The following is a 20,084-nucleotide window of genomic DNA, read 5'->3' as shown; positions in this document are numbered from 1 at the left end:
TTCCCCTCCCTGTGTAATTGCATGGACACAGGTTGAACTGATATGGAATTAAAATACAAGGTGGCTACTAGAACCAAGCCCCCAAATATGGATCTCTGGGAAGGCTGGAATTATGAAATTTTTGCTCATCACTGGTAAGGATGTGAGCCTTTAGACCTCCCAGTAGGAAGTGCTGCTCTAGGAATGTTGGAGTCCCAGCCCCACAGAGGCTGAAGGAGAAATCTGAGGATTTAGACACCAGTGATGGCAAAGATGTGTCACTTGGAAAATAAACATCTTTGTTTTGTTTCTGCATGCTTGTTTGCTCTAAATGCCTTAGCTAAGCCTCAATAGCAATATTTTACTGGGAGAACATTATCTCCTGACAATTATGCAATTCTATTAACATCATTGCCTTTTTAATCTATGAAAGGTTACATTAAACAGAAAGAAGACACACAGGAGACTAGAGAAAGGAAAGTACCTAGCCTTTCAGGATAAAAAAAAAGGAGAAAGATTATTCAAATGATTATCCTGACATTTATTTTTATATGATGAAAAATAGAACAAGAAACATAACACTGTTTTGGTGACCTGAATGCCAGCAGAAAGTAAATTAAAACTCACAAAATAAATGCAAACGACAGGACAGATTCTCCCCTCTGTTCAGATATGTTTACAAGGATGGGGTGAATAAAATTTAATGGGAAATTGCTATTTTGTGGACTTGTCTGCAGCAGCCATTACTGAACTGCCTGAAAAAGCAGATGGAAGAGGATGATTTAAGGTTTGCTGCCTTACAGAGATCCCTCTCTGTCTAAAGAGTCAAGGAAAACCAAACTCAACCATCACTTTGGAAATATTAGCAGTGTAATAGCCTTCATTGCCATGGGGTGAAAAACCAACTGACATTTATGCACTGCCCAGCACAGGATGAATATTCCAGCAAATTTTCCAGCAGCCAAGCCCTTCCCACAGCACAGCCCCAGGAACATTCATTCCAAACCCCTGAGCCCAAGAGAGTTGCCTGCAGCAAAGAGGAGCTCCAGGCTTCTCTGCACCTGGAGGTGGAGCATCACAGCAATGAAAACCCAACAGCTGCACAGAATTTGCTTATTTTTTTTAATTCGCAAAGCTGGGGGGAAAAAAATTCCCTAATTAATCTAATAGGTTATACATTGAATTCTTTGCTCACTTCTCCCCAGAAGGTTCCCAATCTTGGCTACAATTCAAACTCCTCTCAGTGCCCAAACATCCCCTAATGCCGGCCAGGGGCTGTGTACAAATCACCAACAGGACAGGACTGCTGTGGAACGTGCCTTGAGCTGCTTTATTTTCCAGCATCAGTCTCATTACATGGTTATTATAATGGGAAAATGTCAGCAGCTTACATCCCAGGCAGAAGACAACGAACTTAATGGTTAAACTTACTTTAAAAGCTTTTTGACCAATCACACAAAGCAAAAGCACATGGACAGTAGCTCCATCCAACCACTGTAAGCACACGTACCTGTTGTCATCTTATTGCAAAGCTCCCAAACCTTCTTGGTGATTTCTCATGGTCATCTCCTCACAGCACAGCCAACAATCTCCAACTCCCTTCTCAACCAGCTAATCCACTCTTCTATAGCACTCATCATTATTGGACACAGCTGTGGCTTGTTAAGGACAGGCCTGTTCCTAATTCTAACCCCCTCTTTTATAGCACTCAACCTCATTGGATACAGCTGTGGCCTGTTAAGGGCAGGCCTGTTCCTAATCTCTGGTGATTAGTACACCTGCAACTCCACAGGTGTGAGATTACCTTCTGCACTATTTTTTTACATTCTATTCCCCCACATGCACCTTTGGTTAAAACAATGCTTGCTTATTTGGAATATAATACCGGCTTGTAAGCCTTAAAACACAATGCACAGAGCTCCATTATTAAGCTTAGAACTTCCTAATATCTCACTAGATATACTTTTCTGTAGCTTAGGGAGTTATTCTACACAAGCATTAATACACAGACCATTGTTCTGTTTGTCCTTACTTTTCTGCATTTCACATATTTTTTCTGCTGACCTATCTCATGGCTACTGTTTAGCTCTAATCAGAGTTCTGCTGTTTCTGAGGCCTGCCTTTTGCAGCTTTCCCACAATCCCACTGCTTTAATTAATTCCAAAGTGCCACCTTCCAGCTGGGGTTGCTGGAAAGCAGCTCATGAACCTCTGGGAGCTCACAAATGCTCCTCTGACTCCCAAAGCACTTGTGGCTTGTGCTCTTAAAATAACCCTGGGAGAAGGTAGGTAAATGCATGGAAAAAAGGAATTGTGCATTTTTTTTTCTAAAGCTGAAATAAATGTGCACATGTGGTTTTTATCAAGTATGGGCAGTTGAGACTGAGACAATTGAGACAGCAGAGAATTTACTGATGCTCCACTGCAATAGACTGGCTTTCCTGTCTCACAGATCCCACTGTTTATTCCCAGAAAAATCTGCTTATGGCCATTATCTGTTCAAGTACATCTAAAATGGCTTATGACCTGTACTTCAGTGACTCTTTGCATGACTCAAGGACTCTTCATCCACCCTTCCCAATGCCATCCTACCTTTGTACACAGTGTAGGAGGGATCTGCAACAGCCCCACAAGTACAGATGGGGGAGGTTGCCTTCCCTGTGTTGTGTCTCTGCCTGAGAGGTTGGACAGTGAATGGAGGAGGCAGGAGAAGAAACTGGAGGACATCTTGCTTGGGAGCAGGCACTGTGCTCTGCAGAAGCTAAGCAATGGCAAAATTGCTAAAGAATTCTGGAAATTGCACCCTTTTTTCCACTGGGCAAAACCACCAACAGCCGGGTTGGACACACTGCACATGTATGAGCAGAGCTGTTATGAGCTGCTCCTTGGAATTCAAACTGCCACCAAGCAAAGCACATTTCCTTTGAAACTCTGTATATTCAGCCCTTTAAATGTTTTCAGTGTTCCTCACCTCACACTTGCTCCTTTCCAAATTTTCACTTTGAGATTTGTAGTCTGCACGTGGCTGCTGTCAGACAAAGGTAAAGCAATGCTAGCAGCTCAGGATGCAGGGCCAGCACAAGGCAGGAAAGTACAGGAGTACTTTTTAGACTTTATTTTGTAGTTCTGAAAATGTGCCTCACCATTTCCATGAACTGGAAATTTCTACTTTTTATTTCTAATGGTGCTTCTCACAGAAGTATTTGCTTGCCCTTTACTAAACTGTCAGAATTACTCAACCTGGAACTCCACTTTGTTACCTTTCTATTAACTAAAGAAAGTTAATACAGATATTGAGATAATACAGTTATTATCTCAAATAACTGTATTTATAATATTTTATAATAGAACTAGAGGGCAATGCCTCTTGAAAGTCACAATCAAAGACCCAACATTTATAAAACCCCTGTACAGAATGTTACTTTGGTTGTTACTGGACATTACCTGGCCTTGGAATACAGAAGTTAGACAACAGGGAAATTTATACCAGCCCACATGTTCTCTGGGAAGGGCTGTGAGCAGACACAGAAATGTCAGAAGGACCTCTCAAGGTCACTACTTCAACCTCTTTGTCAAAGCAAGACTATCACCAGTGCTGAGTCTACTATTTAAATATTTATTGTGTTTTTAAAACAAACCAGCAATTGGCAAACATTTTGTTTTCTAAATGACTCATTTTTTCATGGGCAATGAGTAAGGATCTATGAATGAAACCATCACACATCTCTCTCCAGCTCTAAGAACACCTTTCACTGGATCTCTGAGGTGACCAGTTGTAATTCAACTTACACTGAGCTCAAACCATAAAAAAATATCACTCCCACTTGCAGTCATGGTTTTCCTACTGAAGTCTGCTTGAAATAAAACCAAACACTGAAATAACTGGTAGCACCAAGGCAACAGAGCAACATTTGAGAACACCACATTTTCTCTTACTCCAGGCTGAGGTTTTCACAAAAGTCTGAGCTTATTTAGGCACTGAAACTTTGTTGATATTCCAACAACTATGTTACACAAGTGTCACACACTAGCATCACCCACACATACCAATGGCCAATAATGACACTTTTGGGCAATATTAACACAGCTTGTTTCTGCTGGAAACATAAATTAGTCCCTGTGGGTGTAGTATTATGGGCTGTAATGTCAGCCCCAGCTTCTATGACAATACAAGCCAAGAGACTGCAGTCTGAACCGTGCTGAACCTAATGAGACATGGCAGCTTTGGAAAGCCATCTATAGTTTTCTTTGTAAATGGCATGCTGTCCTAATAAATGAAATGGTTTTACATGCCTTTTACCAGTTTCCACTAAGGCTAGCTCAATTTCAGAACTCTTTCTTTAATTGTGATGTTATCTGAGAAGAAGCCTTTCCAAATGCCAAGGTAAATGAGCATCAACAAGGTGATGGATGAAAAAAGGAATGAACTCTGCAGGCAGCCATCAGAATGTAGAGACAGATTCAATTACATAACATTTACCTGGGCTTTTATGTTCCAGTCCTTCTATTAGATCACCATGCTTAAGCCCAGACACTTTCAAAAGATTGAAGCTGGCCAGGAAAATCTGTTGGAATGGGAAAAGCTTTGGGAAGGTAAACATTCAGAGGAACTTTTCCTCTGGCTGCTAATTAGGATGAAGAGAAGAACCATCCAGCTCCATATGGCACCCAAGCACATTGGCACCCTTGAGGCAGAATTACCTGACTCATTATTTGTGTTAGACTCTTCTGGAGATTGCTGATGTTCCACACAAAGGGCTGCCTTTCCTTTGGGTTCTCACTTGTTTGTTTGGGGTTTTTTTCCCTTTCTTCCTAAAGAATTACAGGAAGAACCCGGCAATAAGCCAGGCATTGAGTTTCAGAAATTGTACAGAAAACACCTACAGAGTTGTTTTTTGTTATTGAACCTGTACTGACTATTAGGAACATTAGAAAAAGTAATGTTACAGATCTGCTGAGGTTAAAATACCTGCTGTTTTTAACAACATCCAACTGCTGCTGGGCTCAAAATACCATCAGCTGTCTCTCTTTAGGGCAGTGACAGCTCATGTTATCAATTATAAAAAGAAGACTACTTGTAAGTCTCTGCTATCCATTTCTGGTAAGTTTTGGCTTCATAAACCAACTACAGGCCATAAATGATGTGATGTCTCGTGTCAACTGCATCTGGAAAACCAAAGATTTAAATTACACAGTCCAGGTCCACAGACACATATCTGTGTTCCTAATCACTCTTACTCATGGTATTTGTGACTATTTTAACTGGCTCAAACACTTTTGACTTTGCCAAGTTATGTTCCTCATGGTATGAACAGAGAGATAATGACATTTTTTTAAATGGTTGATGTGGAAATAAAAGTATGCCCATGTAACTTGAGAAAGCCAGCTATGTGGCATATTCAACACAAAGATTTCACCCTGACTTTTATGCATATTCCACATGTGTTGAGACAGGCATTGCCACATCTCAGACCTGCCCCCTGCCAGCTCTGATTTGATAAAATCCCTATGAGTTCCCAGCAGAACTGGTAAAAACCACCAGTTTGGGTTTTTTTAACCACCTCCACCTAAAAAGTTTCCCTAAAAGGGAGCTCACACAAGAACCCTGTTGGTGCAAGCCAAGGAGGCTGTAACATACAGCTGCATTTATCAATTTGCACACTCTCAGGAAACCAAGGTGAATGGTGGGTCTGGAAATTGGAATCTGACTCCTGCACTTCAGGCTGGTGTAAATAAACAAACCTGTGGCAGGTCTGGAATACATGATCTTATGAAATTCAATTAGAAGCAGCTGAGCAGTAACACTTGGTATGGGTGTAGTGCCTTGCACTAGATCCTCCAAATGCTTTTTTTCATTAAGGGTGCAAGCTCATTTGCTGAAAAGAGTTCTACTCATATGCCTAAACCTCATTAAAATTAAAAAAAAAAAAAAAAAAAAAAATTACACAGCCAGGAATCAAATCCAACCCTTTCTAGCCTTGTATCTTGTCTTTTACCATAAAGACAGTCCCATTTGAATCACTGCCTTCTCAGCTGACACTGGGTGAAGGTACCACTGAAAAGCCATGTTAGGCTAAGGTAGGTTTGAGCTCAGGAATCAGTGGCATTTTGCTGTCTGCTGCTTCAAATGTAACCGATCTTTTCTTCACCTTAATTTGTTCTGGGGCAAAAATTCAAGATTAAAAACGGTGTCTGTTTTCCCTGTGTGCAGCCCAGATGGAGAGCAAGGCCATCCATTCATGGCCACCATGTGGAAGCAGAAGGCAGCTCCTGACAGGTCTTGCACACAAACTGGGTGTGAAATGAAAAACCCTCCCAGGTACCTCCAGTGCAAGTGCCAGGTGACTTCACAAGCTCCTCTCTTTAGCTTCAAGCCCCCAGGCACCTGCTGCAGCACAATTCCTGCTCTGCATGGGCAGGAGACAGACACTCTTGCAATATTCCCTGCAAGGCTTCTGCTTTTCTGCTTCTCATTTTGTGGATTCCCACTTTAGATACATTCATCACAGGAAGCTACACAACACTGGACCTTACCAAGGAAATAAATTCAACAATGCCAGGTATAGTTTCTGTTTTTTGTTTGCTGGGCAAAAACACCAAGAGCCCTAATACTTTGCTGCCAATACAAAAACAACCACGTGCATGCACTAAAAAAAAAGGGCTTTTAACTTTTCCCTTAAAATTTCTCTCCCTTTCCTCAAGGAATTGTACATTATTTTAAATTGTTATGACACATGACATCCTGTAATCATTCTGTAATCATAATAGGACATCATATCATAACAAAATATATAGTGGTGGTATTAGATTCTTTTGTGTAAAATTGTACAATATTAACAAGCATTAAGAGCATCTATTACTTAAAGAAAACTGACACATCTCTATTTCTTTGTTTGAAAGCATCTCCTGGTCTGTGTTGCAATGAAACAGGTACTAAGGAGTATCGTCAAAAGCTTTTAAATGTTATTTTACTATATATTCTGTCAGAAAAAAATATGTTATCATACGATCCACCTGATATTTCATAGTACACCTTCCAGGAAATAAAGTAAAAATTATGGATGTATTTAAAACTAATTTGCTTGAGTTTACTTCTAGATGAAATCTGCCAAGTGCATTTTTGCAGCTTTGTTTGGAAAGTATAATCTTGCTCTCTATTCAAATGTTAAAGTTCTGATCAGTGGCCAGCTCTGTCAGGCAAAAGGAGCATCCTCATGTTTTATATCAGTTATTTTTAATCCCATTCATGCAACAGCCAAAGTAAAGGCTGGCAGTGAAGCTGAAACCTGCTCCAAGGAATGCCAAACAATATGCAAACAACCCCTGAGGTTTTTACAAAAGCACAAATCACCAGGCACAAATCACTGGGCTAAACCACAATTTTCAAAAAACATCCCAAATCTTGGACATGATTCTGTCCTGTAGAGGAAGCCTTCCTAACTCATGTGGAGGAGACAGAGAGCACAGGAAATGTGCATCAGGTTAGATTGCACAGAGAAAGGGCCAAAAGCCTGCTCACTTTACAGATCATTTATTCATTATAATTTTCTGCAAATTAACCCTAAAATAAGTGTGTTTCATGCAATTCCTGTCTGACCACTTAGCTCTGCCATGGTCCTTGAGGAAGCACAGTTCTAAACCAATTTACAGTTTTCTATGTCCAAAATAAAATGCCACAAATTAAATCTATGCTTATCCCAGTTGGGAGGCAAAGGGAAAAAAAGCCCAAAACACAGTCCCAATATAGAGCTGTCAAAACAAAGTTTTCCTATCATTTCTATGATTAAACTTCCTTTCTTTCTGACATTCATGGTTTTAAAATGAGATGTAAAAAGGTTTATTATTAGTCTTAGTCTTATATTTCAAGATACACAGAATCGTATAGAGCACAACACCATTATTAAGATTTTAGTCTCAGAAAGACAGAACAGTGTATGGCAAAGAAAGTCAAGTAAGAGCAAAATTGGAAAGATTACAGAGAAGGAGGTAACAAGCTGTACTTGTACAAAGCAGAGTAGAAAAGAATTCATAACTAATGGGAGGGATGCAACAATGGTGACAGACAAAATGAGACATTACCCTGTGACTACTGGTAATCCAAAAAGATGTGTAGGTCTGAATATCTCACCAGAAACAATGAGAGCTGGAAGGCAAGATAGATAGGGAAAGACTGGAAAAACAGAATAAATTCCTTCTTCACTAAAATATTGTCCAGGTGGGTGAGCTCTGAGCTATAATGAAGTTGTTTTAAATGTAGCCAAAATTGGAGACACTGTTATTTAATCTTTTCTCTGAGCTGCCAGTTTTGCAGAGTGTTTTGAGTCATTAGTCTCCAACACAAACTAGAACCCTTATGTTTAAATGTAATAAAGTCTTCATTAAATAATTCCATTATGTGTTTTTTCCACCTACTGTATATTTAGTTATGAATTACCAATAGCAAGCCTGAGGCAAAGGCAAGGGGAAAACAGAGAGAAGTGAAAGCTTCATTTTCTTTCTTAGGGTGAAGCCTGCTGAACACACAAGATTGATTCTGATGTGTTTACTCACAAGAAGAGCATCATCATTGCATGAATACCCTGGTTGATTTCAATAAAAACTGAGTGATGCATTATTCAGTTCAGCTAACAGTATGAGAATCTGATTTAATTTGAATTAAGAAGGAGTAAGGTGAGAAAGTAAGAAACAGAAAAACAAGAAACAATCCAAAGTGCAAACCACAGCTTGATGTCTGTCTCCTGAAGCTCCAAATTCCAGAGCTGAGCTGTCTCTGAGCAGTGTGGGTACACATTCTTTCATTGTTTATTCTTGTCCTGTCACTACTCAGCTTTAAAACAGGGAAATAAAAGCAACTGTTCCATCAAATTGTGCTCCTTGAAAGCAACTGTGCCATCCAGCCCACACTTGCCTCATAAACTTACCAAGCTCCATTTTAAAAGTCATTAATTGCATTATTTTTACTGGGTTTGAGCACCTTACCACTTACAGTGGCTAATAACCTTCTTCTAATCTCCACCCTAAATTTATTCATAGCCAGTCAAGACTCATTCATTCTCATGCCACTGCTGTTTTTTACCTCACACACTTGTTCTCCTCTTGGGTATTTAACCATGCTAAATTTATGGCTAACACTCAGCATGCAAAACTGCATCTAGCTCAACTAAATACACCCAAACATTGAAACTCTCTTGTGGTGACCTCACATACTCCAAAACCACTGCACCTGGTACAATTTGAATCTTTTTTTTTTTTTTTTTGGTGTAAGTGAATGCTTTTCACTGTTATCTAGATGAGATAAAGTCAGAGCTTTATATAGTGATGACAACACACCTGTCTGGTGTATTTTAGACTTATAGTTACCTCTGTGTGAGACCAAAAAGGCTGAATTTAAGTCCAAAAATGTGAAAAAAAAAAAAAAACCCCAACCAAAAACCCAAAACGAAGTCATTGCAGAAGTAGTCACCCTGTAGTTTAGAAACACCAAATTCTCTTTGTCTTGTGTATATAAATAATATTTATGCCTCGTGAAAACAAAAAGTTGTCCTGGCTAGGAGATGAACCCTAAGCTGAAGAAAACAAAGGCAACCTCATTTTCCAAAATAAATAAACCTTATTTTTCTAAAACTGATCTGGTTTATTCATATGTAACAACCTGGCAAAAATACCATTTTGGAAAAAAAAACAGCTCAAAAATCCTTCTGAAAGACAGCTGGACTTTTCTCTTTCTGAAGAATCTTAAACATTATTTTTTAAAAAAAGGTCATTCAAATCCAAAGACTTTTCAAAGGTCTCAAAAGAAAAATCCTCATTTGGAAAACTCAGATCTGCTCAGATCTGTTTCAGTTCAGGGTAATGCATTCTTTTAATGCTTGGTATTTTCCATGGGACACATAACCCAGTTTTATTTCCCCTCTAATCAGGAGATATTAATGTGTTGCAGGAGTGTGGAATATGATCCCCTCTGCTAACACAGACTGTGAATAAAAACAGAAGCAGCAAGGATTTTATTCTGGCTCATGGACACCCTCTCTCTCTCTCTCTCTCTCTCTCTCTATATATAAAGTAATAATATTTTAATAATACTATAATAATATAATACATATTATACAATATATACTATTGCATATATACACATATTGTATATAATAGCTATGTATTCAATAATTTTATATCATCATAATAATACACACTATATATATATTTATATATATATTTCTGTGTGTGTGTTTTCCTTGGCCCTTGCTTTTTTGTAGTTATCCAAGCAGCATAAGTTTTGTTATAAAATACAATGTTGAGAGAAAGGTACTCACTAGGGAAAAATGCATTTTAATTTATGGCTAGAGAGAGAGAATAATCCAGCTTTTGTTTCTCAAGTTCTGCAACTTAAAAAATAGCCAAATACATATATTTCTGGAATAATAATAAAAGCTTTGGGCTGAGACATTTTATGCCACGTCACAGTCCTGCAGAATTTTATGGCTGAGTTATAAACCTGAAAAATATGTGCTTATAATGGAAATCCTGACAGACCCTCATAGGGGCTCCTGTAATATCTTGAATTTGATTTAAGAGTGGTTTGCAATAATGCTTTCCCAAGCCAGTCTGCTGGGGACTGCCAAGGAAAATGTGATGTTGAGAGGGTCCCATGTCCCCACACGCAGCTCAGTGTGCTTGATGAGAACTCTGGGGCACCAAGGAAAGCCTCCAGAGCTTCTGTAGCCTGGGGCTGTCAGGTCTCTAATATCAGAAACCCCATAAATGTCAGGGCTAAGTGCACCTTTCATTTAACAAAACAATAAATTGTCTGTCTCTGTGCAATAAATCGCTCATTGCTGTGCCTCCACAAGGCCTGATGTGATTTGTAAATGACTGGAAATTCTGCTTTGATTTTTTTTCCCCCCTCACAGTCATGCTTCTGGGAACACTGGATTTTTAAAGAGAAGGGAAAAGGGAACCTAGCTAATCCATGAGTCAGATTAAGACTGGAGAAATTAGGATTATAACCTACTATAAATCCATCCCCCACTATAAAACCTTCAAAACCTTTATTATGTATGATTATAAGAGAAATTAAGGAACTGAGTCCTTTACCAACCCTGGAGTGAGACAGGATTGCATAAGAGCTCTGATGGGTGGCAGACACGATGCTCTTGAAGGGAGCCAAGCAGCCAGGGAACGAGAGTGAAGGAGAAATGATGACAATGGAGAAAAAGCAAAAAACAGGTGCTGACACAAAGCACTGTGAAAGTAAGGGAAAGATAGAAGTAAAGAAAATAAAAGAAAATTACAGCCAAAGAAAGACTGGGAATATAGTGAGTGGACACTCCCTCTAGGATGAAAGGAGATGGGGAAATGAGAAGAACTTGGTCAGCATTTAAGCTCATTTTCTCAGCTTGCCTTCATTATAATCCTTTCCATAGGAAACCTCTGTGGGCTGCTGGGTTTGGTGGAAAAGTTACTAAACCAGTTCAATACTCCAGAAAAAATGACTGGTGAACAAAGGGGAAGAAAACTGCACAGAATTCTCTATAAATAGGTACATAGTTATGCAGAGAAACATGCCTTGCATGGAAAAAAATAATATCTGAGAGGATCAAGAGAAATTTCCTCATTGTCCCACATAAGCCCAAGACAGTTCACCACACCAAGAAAAAAATTTGAACCCTTCTACCACCTAGAAATTAAAAGCTGGGATGAAGAACTTGGCAAGATGCACTTGAAGTTTGCTGCAAGGGCTTCTCTAGTTTGTATGAACTTTGAGAGCCACCCAGAAGGGTACCAAAAAGTCCCCTGGTATGGGTCAGGTTGGTTAATGCCCCTCTGAGAATCAATGGCAAAATGTTTTCTGAGAGTGAGAGCTCTCCAATGACACCAGAAAAGCATCCTTCCCTTCCATGTGTGAACATCCAAGCTTTCCAGCTGAGTGAGAAAAATAGCCATGACAAATAGGAAGAGAAAAAGGAAATTGTAGAGGGATTCAAGAGAGGAAAATGACACTTTCCCCCATGTATTTCCATTTTTCTCCTCGACAAAATTAAACCTTGTTTCAATATGCTTTAATTTCATAGCCCTTGGTTTAGATGCCTCTCTTCTGTACACTGCACTTCCTCATGGAGCAGCCCATTAGCAAACCCCATTTATGCTAATGGGGCTGCTTGCAGTGATAATGATGCCAGGCCTCGGCCCTGCTGCTGGCCAGTGGCAGCACTGTGTCAGGAGGGGCTGAAGGCCATTGTCACTGTACAATTAGCCTTGTCAGGCCAACAGCTCTGGGAACAGACACATCTTGAAGCTTAAAACACGGACAGCTGATAGATGACTGTCATTAAACTCCTTTGCTCACTCCAGGATGGAATAGCCACTGAGCTGTGGGGTAGGATTCTTAAATGAAAAGGAAAGACCTTGAACTGTCCTCCACCTCCTACCAACCTGTCCAGTCACCCCTGACTCCTCTTGTTTCTCACAGTTTCTTTCATCCCATCTGTAGCAGAGTAACAAAAGCTGTCTATAACATTTTTCCCAATCCATCAAGTCTTGCTAGAGAAGAAAGACTCCTCAATTCATAGTGCAGGTCACATAGTGCACACCACAGGCCCTCCCTCTCTCCAGACATGAGGAGTGCAGGCCCAAACCCACTGGGATTTAGGATGCTTCTGGATCAGCTTCTCAAAAATCAACATAGATCCTTTGAACTTCACACAGCCTGGGAGCTCACACCCAGCTGAGAAATGCAGTGATAAAAACCCCTTCCCAAAAGTCCAAAAGTCTGGCTTGGAGAGAGGTCCCTTCAGGACAAGCCCTCCTTGGCCAAGAGAGCTCAGGATGGCACAGAGCCCTGTCACCCACAGTAGCTAAACAGGACAGAAAGAAGCACCAAGGAGGCTTTGCAAGAGCCTTTGGCTTGGTGGCTGTGAAAAATGCACATATTTTATGATTGGCTTTTTGCAAATAATAAAATGAATATTATATGTGTTGTGTTAGAAAGTTATGCTGTATAAATTCTCTTAAGTAGTGTGTTAAATATAGTTTTAGGTTATAAAAAAGTGTTAAAATAGAAACTATGCTATGTAGGAAACTTTTCTTTAAAGAAAGGACTTGCAGTGAGATAGCAGCCACAGGACACCTGAATCTTTCAGAGAAAGAGAATTTATTGCTCCATTATCAGAAGAAATGAACTTCTTCCTGCCTCGAAGGCACTGCTAGGATTCAGAGAAAGAAGTTGAGATGACCAGAAAGAATCCTGTGTTTGAATGGAATTTGTGCATCATGTATGAGGTGTATGAATATGAAACAGGCTGATTTTTAAGGGTTAATCCTCTGTTCATGTGGGTCCTTTTTCAGGCTTATGCTGCCCAGAAAAAGGTACCCGGACGTCCATAACTCTTTGTCTCTTTGGTCTCATATTGTCCTAATCTTAATTGTCCAAATTATTATTACTCTAATTGTATTACTATTTTTATAACCATTTTATTACTATTAAACTTTTAAAATTTTAAAAACACAAGTAATTGGTGTTTTTCACAGTTGCCCCTGGAGGCTTCCAGCTGCAGCTCTGTGCCTCTGGAAGGGAATCCTTAGACACAGCAATGACTCAAAGTGGCTGCAGTAGGACTCAGCAGAGTTGAAGACGTGCATCTGCTTCATTAAAATTTGATCCCCAAGTTCCTCTCTCTTTTTTTATTCCTAGAATGTTTTCAAACATTGTTTTCCTGCCTACCTGGATAACTGATCCTCTGCAGGGCTTTAGTTAAGGTAATTTGAGAATTCTTTTATATTGAAAATGTATAAAAAGTAATCCCCTGAAGTACTTGATTTTCCTTCCACCACATTCCATTGTAACCACCTACTTCTGCTTTACCTCATTAGCATTCTGAGGGGCTATAAAAGAATTATCATAGTTCAGAACACAAAAACCAGGCCTGGAAGCCCCTGGGGGATACAGGGCAGAACAGGATGGGGCTACGACTCAGGAGAGCTGAGGTCTCCTCCACAGCCTAGGTGATGACAGGCAAGCTGCCTCATGTTAGGGAGTTTGCTTCCTGACTCTTCCTCTGCCTTCACTTCTTTGGGGCAGGAAAAGTTCCTCTGCCCTTGAACAGTACTCAGCAAAATGAGTGCAGATGTAATGTAAATCAACAGCAGCAGAAAGAACATAATTATAACAGAAAAAAACCCAAAAAAACAGTAAAAGAGGAGATGGGACTGCCCAGGTATATGTGTTGTATGCAATGTTACAGAAGCAGAACTGCATTTCTGTAAGCCCCTGAGAGAGACAAAGAGTTTAGCACAGCACAAAAGCCCACGATCATAATTCCAACAGAACTCCAGCTTATTTTACACTAGAGCAACAGAGAGAGAATACAGCCTCAAATACAGGTCCCTTAGATAACCTCACCCAGTGGCAGAGGGTAACCAACCTTTCCTGGCTAAAACCCCCCAGATGTGTTTTCCCTTCTTGAAGGCATATCCATGAGCACGTCCTCACCCTCACATCTCCAAGTTGTGTGTGTGGGTGTATTTGAGCAGCCCTAGCTGAGAGAAACTGCATCAAACTCATTAAAATATCAATGAACACAGCACTTTTTTTGTGTGTTTGTGGAATCTTCCTATTGTCTTATATATCAAGAGTTCTAACGTCATTACGGTGCAAGGATTCCATATAATCAGAGTTTCATACCTTTTCCATGTTTCTCGTAGGCAACTCCTCTAAAGCACTAACTGTTCCTGGTCCTTGCAGCAGCCATCTGACTCCTCATCCCACCAATCCACTCTTTTATAACACTGTTCTTATTGGCTACAGCTGTGGCCTGTTAACATCAGGCCTGCTCCTAATCTTTGGTAATTGGTTCAGCTGCAACTCTTTAGGGGATAAGATTACATCCTATGCCACCTTCATTTACCCATACTGTATCCCCCTATATCTTCCTGACTTTTATGTACCTGTCACACCCTGGCTGAGAAGGATTCACCTGCTGGGAATTCACTTCCAAGCTTGTGCCATCCATACAGAATTGGAGTTTCAACCCACTTCTAAGGGTGGTCATGAAGTACTATTCCCTCCTGAGGTCACCTATGTGGGCACTCTTGCTCCCACTACAGAATACCTTGATACATGAGCACAGTTCACTGCTTTACTGGACAGCAAACTCCACAGAAAACTGCTGTGCTGATCTCAGAGCTAAAAGGTTAAACATTCATTTCCAAACAATATAGTCCCCATGGAAGTGAGACGCCAGGAGAAGCCTTGTGAATCTGCAGAGCAGAAGGGAAGAGCCCCCTCAGACACAGCTGCTGTCTAACAACCATGTTTTATGCAGAATGCTTGGGGGCTACTCTATTTTTATAGCTCTCATCCATAAAATAAGAAGCTAAAGCTTCTTGAAGGAGAACACAATTACCCTACAATGATGTAACATCAGAATAAATTCAACACAATCTGTATAAGCAAAGAGAAAAAGCATCTAAGCCTTTTCCAACTGGCAGTAGATAATGCTTTATAACTGCCCTGTCATCAACCTTCAGAAGCTATCTCCAGAGCCATATGTGGGTTGGCAAGCAGGCATTGTGGCTAACTAGCTTTGCATCTAGTTGTACAGAAGTAGAGACATATGGAAATGAACAGCCTGGCAGAACAAGTGAGCTCTGAAGAAATGACTTCCATAAATAAGTGCCTGCACACTGGCAGATGGAGAAAAGCACAGTTAGGGAGGGACTGTGTCACAACAGCAACTTGATTTTAAACAATTCCTAAAAATCAGCCTGAACTTCAGATCTGAGGCATTTCCAGTGGCTTTAGTCCTCCTCTTGCTAGGGAAAATCCTCTCTAGCAAAAGATACCAGGAGCTGCTTCAGGGAGCAGAGAACAGGACTGGGAAATCACTGATGATTTTTGCCTCTTACTACTCTGTTAATCATGCTTTAGGTACCTTGCAGAAAGACACAACCAATCATTCCCCACAGCCTAGAAAAGCAACATGTGGAGAGACACTCCCAAGCTGTATGACAGCATCTGAAACACAGGCACAGTGGGTACAGGAGTGTGGGACACACACGTGCACCTTCCTGCAGTGATGGGAATTTGTTGCTGCCTTCTGCACTCATTCCTCTGGGGATCAGTTTATTTCAAGGCAAATGATACCTTTCCTGTTTCCTAGTCACTGTTAAATGTGACAGATGAATGGAAAATTGGTATTACTTTCATTCTACTATTTGGGAACTCCTTGTCTGGTGATCTCAAAGATTTTTTCCTCTTACCATAGTTGAAACAATTTTTGCGCAGACCCTCTAACCCCTCTTTTGTGCACACCCTCTAACCACTTGACATGATTACTGTGATTTTTGTGCACACCCTCTAATCACACTTGACATGATTATTGTGATGTGTAAGAACACAAATTTAATTAATTTTCAATAAACTAGCATAAATAAACTTCACTAAACTCTCTCAATAACAGGCCACCTTTTATTATAAAGGAACTCCCTTTCTCTTCCTAACACTGCACCAGTTGATATTACATTTCAGATCTCTCTTCTTTGCATTGTTTGGTTACCACCTCAGATCTCACATGTCTGTGACACCTCATCTTCTCCTCCCACATCACAGGGGTGACCAAGAGAGCAGCATCAACAATTTCCCAAGGAATGTCCCTAAATGCAAACCCCACATTAAGCTGAAGCCATGTACAGTAGCAATCAGTTTAGAAGCTGATTCACATTGTGGGAAATAGTAAAGGTAAAAAGATTTCTAGAAAGGTGTAAAAATAGGCTTTAGAAAAAACAGAAGGAATAGAAAACTGAGAGCTGGCTGCAGCTGTAAAGTTTGAAAGTAGAAAAAGTTACAATATTACAGAAAGCAATGCTATGAAACTATAGCTTGAGTTTTAGGCTTAGCTAAGATAGACTTTAAGACTGCAGGAAAATATGCTTAGCAAGATAGCAGAAGGTTTTAAGCTTAATAATGAACTATTGTGTATTGTTAATAAAAAGAATACAAGCAAGCATTGCGTGAAGCAGGTGTACATGTGCTTTTAGTGATTGGCTAGAACAATTGCCTGTGAGCTTTAGCAATATGCTGTTGGCTAGAGAGTTTTTAAAATGCTCTGTAACAAAGAAATCTTTGGCTGCTGCTGGCTGTATGTGAGCTTTGCCATCTTTCTATTGTCTCAGCCATGCAATGAGGCTGGTGCTGCAATAAAGCTCAAGGAATGAACACCAGCAGTCCCATCATGTTTGAGAAAAACCACCAACGCACACTTTGGTAAGAATCACCCTGGGAAAACCATGACCTTCCTTCCACAGGCCCTCCCAGAGATCTGCCAGCTCTGTAAGCTATGGATCAGGCTGTCTGCTCTACTACAGGGCTCACAGCAAAGCCAGCACAGCCCTGGACCAAGGAGTCAAGGGCCACATGCACACACAAAGTGAAAATCATGGAGGATTACCTCTGCAGGGATGGCACTGCGTAAATGTTTTGCATTAAACAATAACAGCCACTATCTATCAAAAGAGTGGAGAACAGATGGGGGGGAGGCTGTGTTGAGAGAAAGACTCAAACAGGAATATGGATTTTGTCTCCTACCTTGCCTGGTCTGGTATCAGCCCTAAATAAACCTTTGCACATCTCCATACAGGCAATTCCCATTGGTGTGTTCCTGTACTCCCCAGCAACTCTGGTTGCTTTACCACCACAACACAGGACATGCACACATCTACAAAATGCTGCAATGTCAGGTTTGGGTTCCCCCCACCTCTCTCGAGCCCTAGAGTCACTTTATCTACTTTCTTCTTCAGGAAGGTTTAACAAAAGATCTGATTCTGGAAAGAAAACAGTCCCTATTCATGATGCTCCTCAAAATTCTGCTCCTCCTGAAGAACAACAAAGGGCTAGCTGGATTTCTACATTTTCTTACTTTTATAAGAACTTTTTTTTGTATTTAAGTTGTTAAAAGAGGCAAATGTTTACTTAATATTGAGTCTAGCAAAACAATTGCTGAATCTCCAGGTTTCTCTTCCATTGCTAAAAGATTAACATTAGAACTTGATTACAAAAGATTAACATTACAACTTGAATTAAGATTTTGTAATAGGTGTTGTAGGAAATTCACTTAAGGCTGCAGATTTAATGTAAGATAGCAGTCTGTGGGCTTGTGTTTATAACAAGCATTTTCTCCAAAATAATCTAAAAAACAACTTCCAAATAACTCAATGCAAAAGGCAGGCTACAAATTGCCACTTGTAGTAAACAACCCTAGTTGTTCAAAAGCACCTTTAAAATGGATAAGTTATGGCCTTCTACACTGAAAGAACTTGTTATTCTTTGCAAACAATTTTCTTAGTGCTGAGTACTTGTTCTTAGTACAACACTGAATACCTAAACATGCCTAAAACCAGCTATAAAACATTGTGCCAAGGATAGTTTGTGACCCCAGCATAGCAGGATCACCACCTGAGGAGTGACATGAAGGATGTGTTTATCTTCCTGGCAGACAACTGATGACAGATCTGGCAATGCAGACCCAGAAGGGCTGAAAACCAGTATGTGTACTAACAGTGAACAACAGAGGAGGCTGAAAGATCACCCTGTGTCCAGCCCCAGATTTCACAAGGGAGCTTCCCCTCTCTCACCCTCACCTCAAGAAACAACCCCTCATTAAGTTGGACAGGCAGTGTCCTGGATTGTAATAAATCATTTGGGGGTATTCTATTGCCATCTGTCAGAGGTGGGGCACTTATCTCCTGTTCATTGGGCAGTTTTCTTTATCTCTTCCACAACCAACCCTCCCTCCAGATCTCTTCTGTTCATGGCCAGTGAGTGTCCCTGCATGGCTGATCAAATTCCATCATCCCATTGGGAGATGCTCCACCCAGGGGAGGAGCCAAGCATTCCTACCTGGATACAATCTGAGGTTTGGAACAGCACTGCAGCCTTTGCCCAATGCATTCCCAGAGGAGCAGCTTTCTGCTCCACTGCATTCCCAGAGGGAGCCCAGGCCCATCTCCAGCAGCCCTGGAGCTTCAGAGGAAAACTCCCCCCTTGTGCAGGATCCCTGCTCCAGCAGAACCACAGCTGGCACTGCAGGAGGGCTGAGCCACCATGGGATGGGACTGTGCCACCACCCTGACACACACGGTGTCAGGTCCCATTCTGACTCTGTCACCATTTTTTTTGTATTACTGCATTATTATTTTAATTTCCCTAATAAAGAACTGTTATTCCTACTCCCATATCTTTGCCTGAGAGCCCCTTAATTTCAAATTTATAATAATTCAGAAGGAAGGTGTTTACATTTTCCGTTTCAAGGGAGGCTCCTGCCTTCCTTAGCAGACACCTGTCTTTTCAAACCAAGACAACAGTCAAGAAAAACACTTTGGTTCACATATTGACAAGTCACCTATAATACTGTAAAGCAGCCAAAACAGTGTGCATTTCAAGAACTACCCAACCTTCTCAGAAACAAAAACAGGCTTGAAAAAACCCAATGCAAACAAAAAGTCATGTTTAAAAGTTAGTTATGAAAATGAACTACATACCTTAGCTATTTGAACACACCAGTTCAGCAGGAGCTGGGAGCCAATGTTATCCTTATGTTCATGGACGTAATCCAGGAGGCAGCCATGAGGCATCAGCTGAGTGACCAGCTGGATGGTGGGGCTCAGGCAGACACCCAGGAGTCTCACCAGGTGTGGGTGGTCCATGCTGGCCATGATGAGAGCTTCCTGCAACAATAAAAGTGACCCAAAGGTTACTCCAGTGTGCTCAAAAACTCAATGCACTCCAGTTATTTTAGTAAGGTAGGAAAATGATAAAGAAAAGCTCCATAAAATCAAGCCTGCTCTCCTTGTCAGGCTAGCCCTTTGCAAGTTCCCATGTGAAAGCAATCCTGGTGTGAGCAGTTCATTAACATAACAATCTATTCCTGGGTGAAAAACAAGCAGCACCTGTATAAACTGTTTTTACACCATTAGATAATTTTCATTTTTCTATCCCTCACAACTTCTCCTGCACATAGACTTCAAGAATTTCAGAGACCAATTAAAAAGAGTAACAAGTTGTTACTAACCAATAATGTAATTAGCAAGAAAAGTACTAACCAATTAAAGTCACAC

General features: G+C 40.6%; 1 protein-coding gene across 1 annotated transcript in view; it reads right to left on the bottom strand.

The window, feature by feature from the left end:
* Window positions 1-20,084, bottom strand: part of ERBB4 (erb-b2 receptor tyrosine kinase 4) — a 483,510-nt gene that overhangs the window by 67,209 nt on the left and 396,217 nt on the right. Inside the window, exon 20 of the mRNA XM_058809969.1 lies at window positions 19,509-19,694. Within this exon, the coding sequence (XP_058665952.1) occupies window positions 19,509-19,694 (186 nt within the window). The remainder of the gene's footprint in view (window positions 1-19,508; window positions 19,695-20,084) is intronic.

Source organism: Ammospiza caudacuta, chromosome 8 (assembly GCF_027887145.1).
Source record: "Ammospiza caudacuta isolate bAmmCau1 chromosome 8, bAmmCau1.pri, whole genome shotgun sequence".
In the NCBI taxonomy this organism is placed as follows: Eukaryota; Metazoa; Chordata; class Aves; order Passeriformes; family Passerellidae; genus Ammospiza; species Ammospiza caudacuta.
The sequence above is the reverse complement of the archived record's forward strand: the minus strand, read 5'-3'. Positions and strand labels throughout refer to the sequence as shown.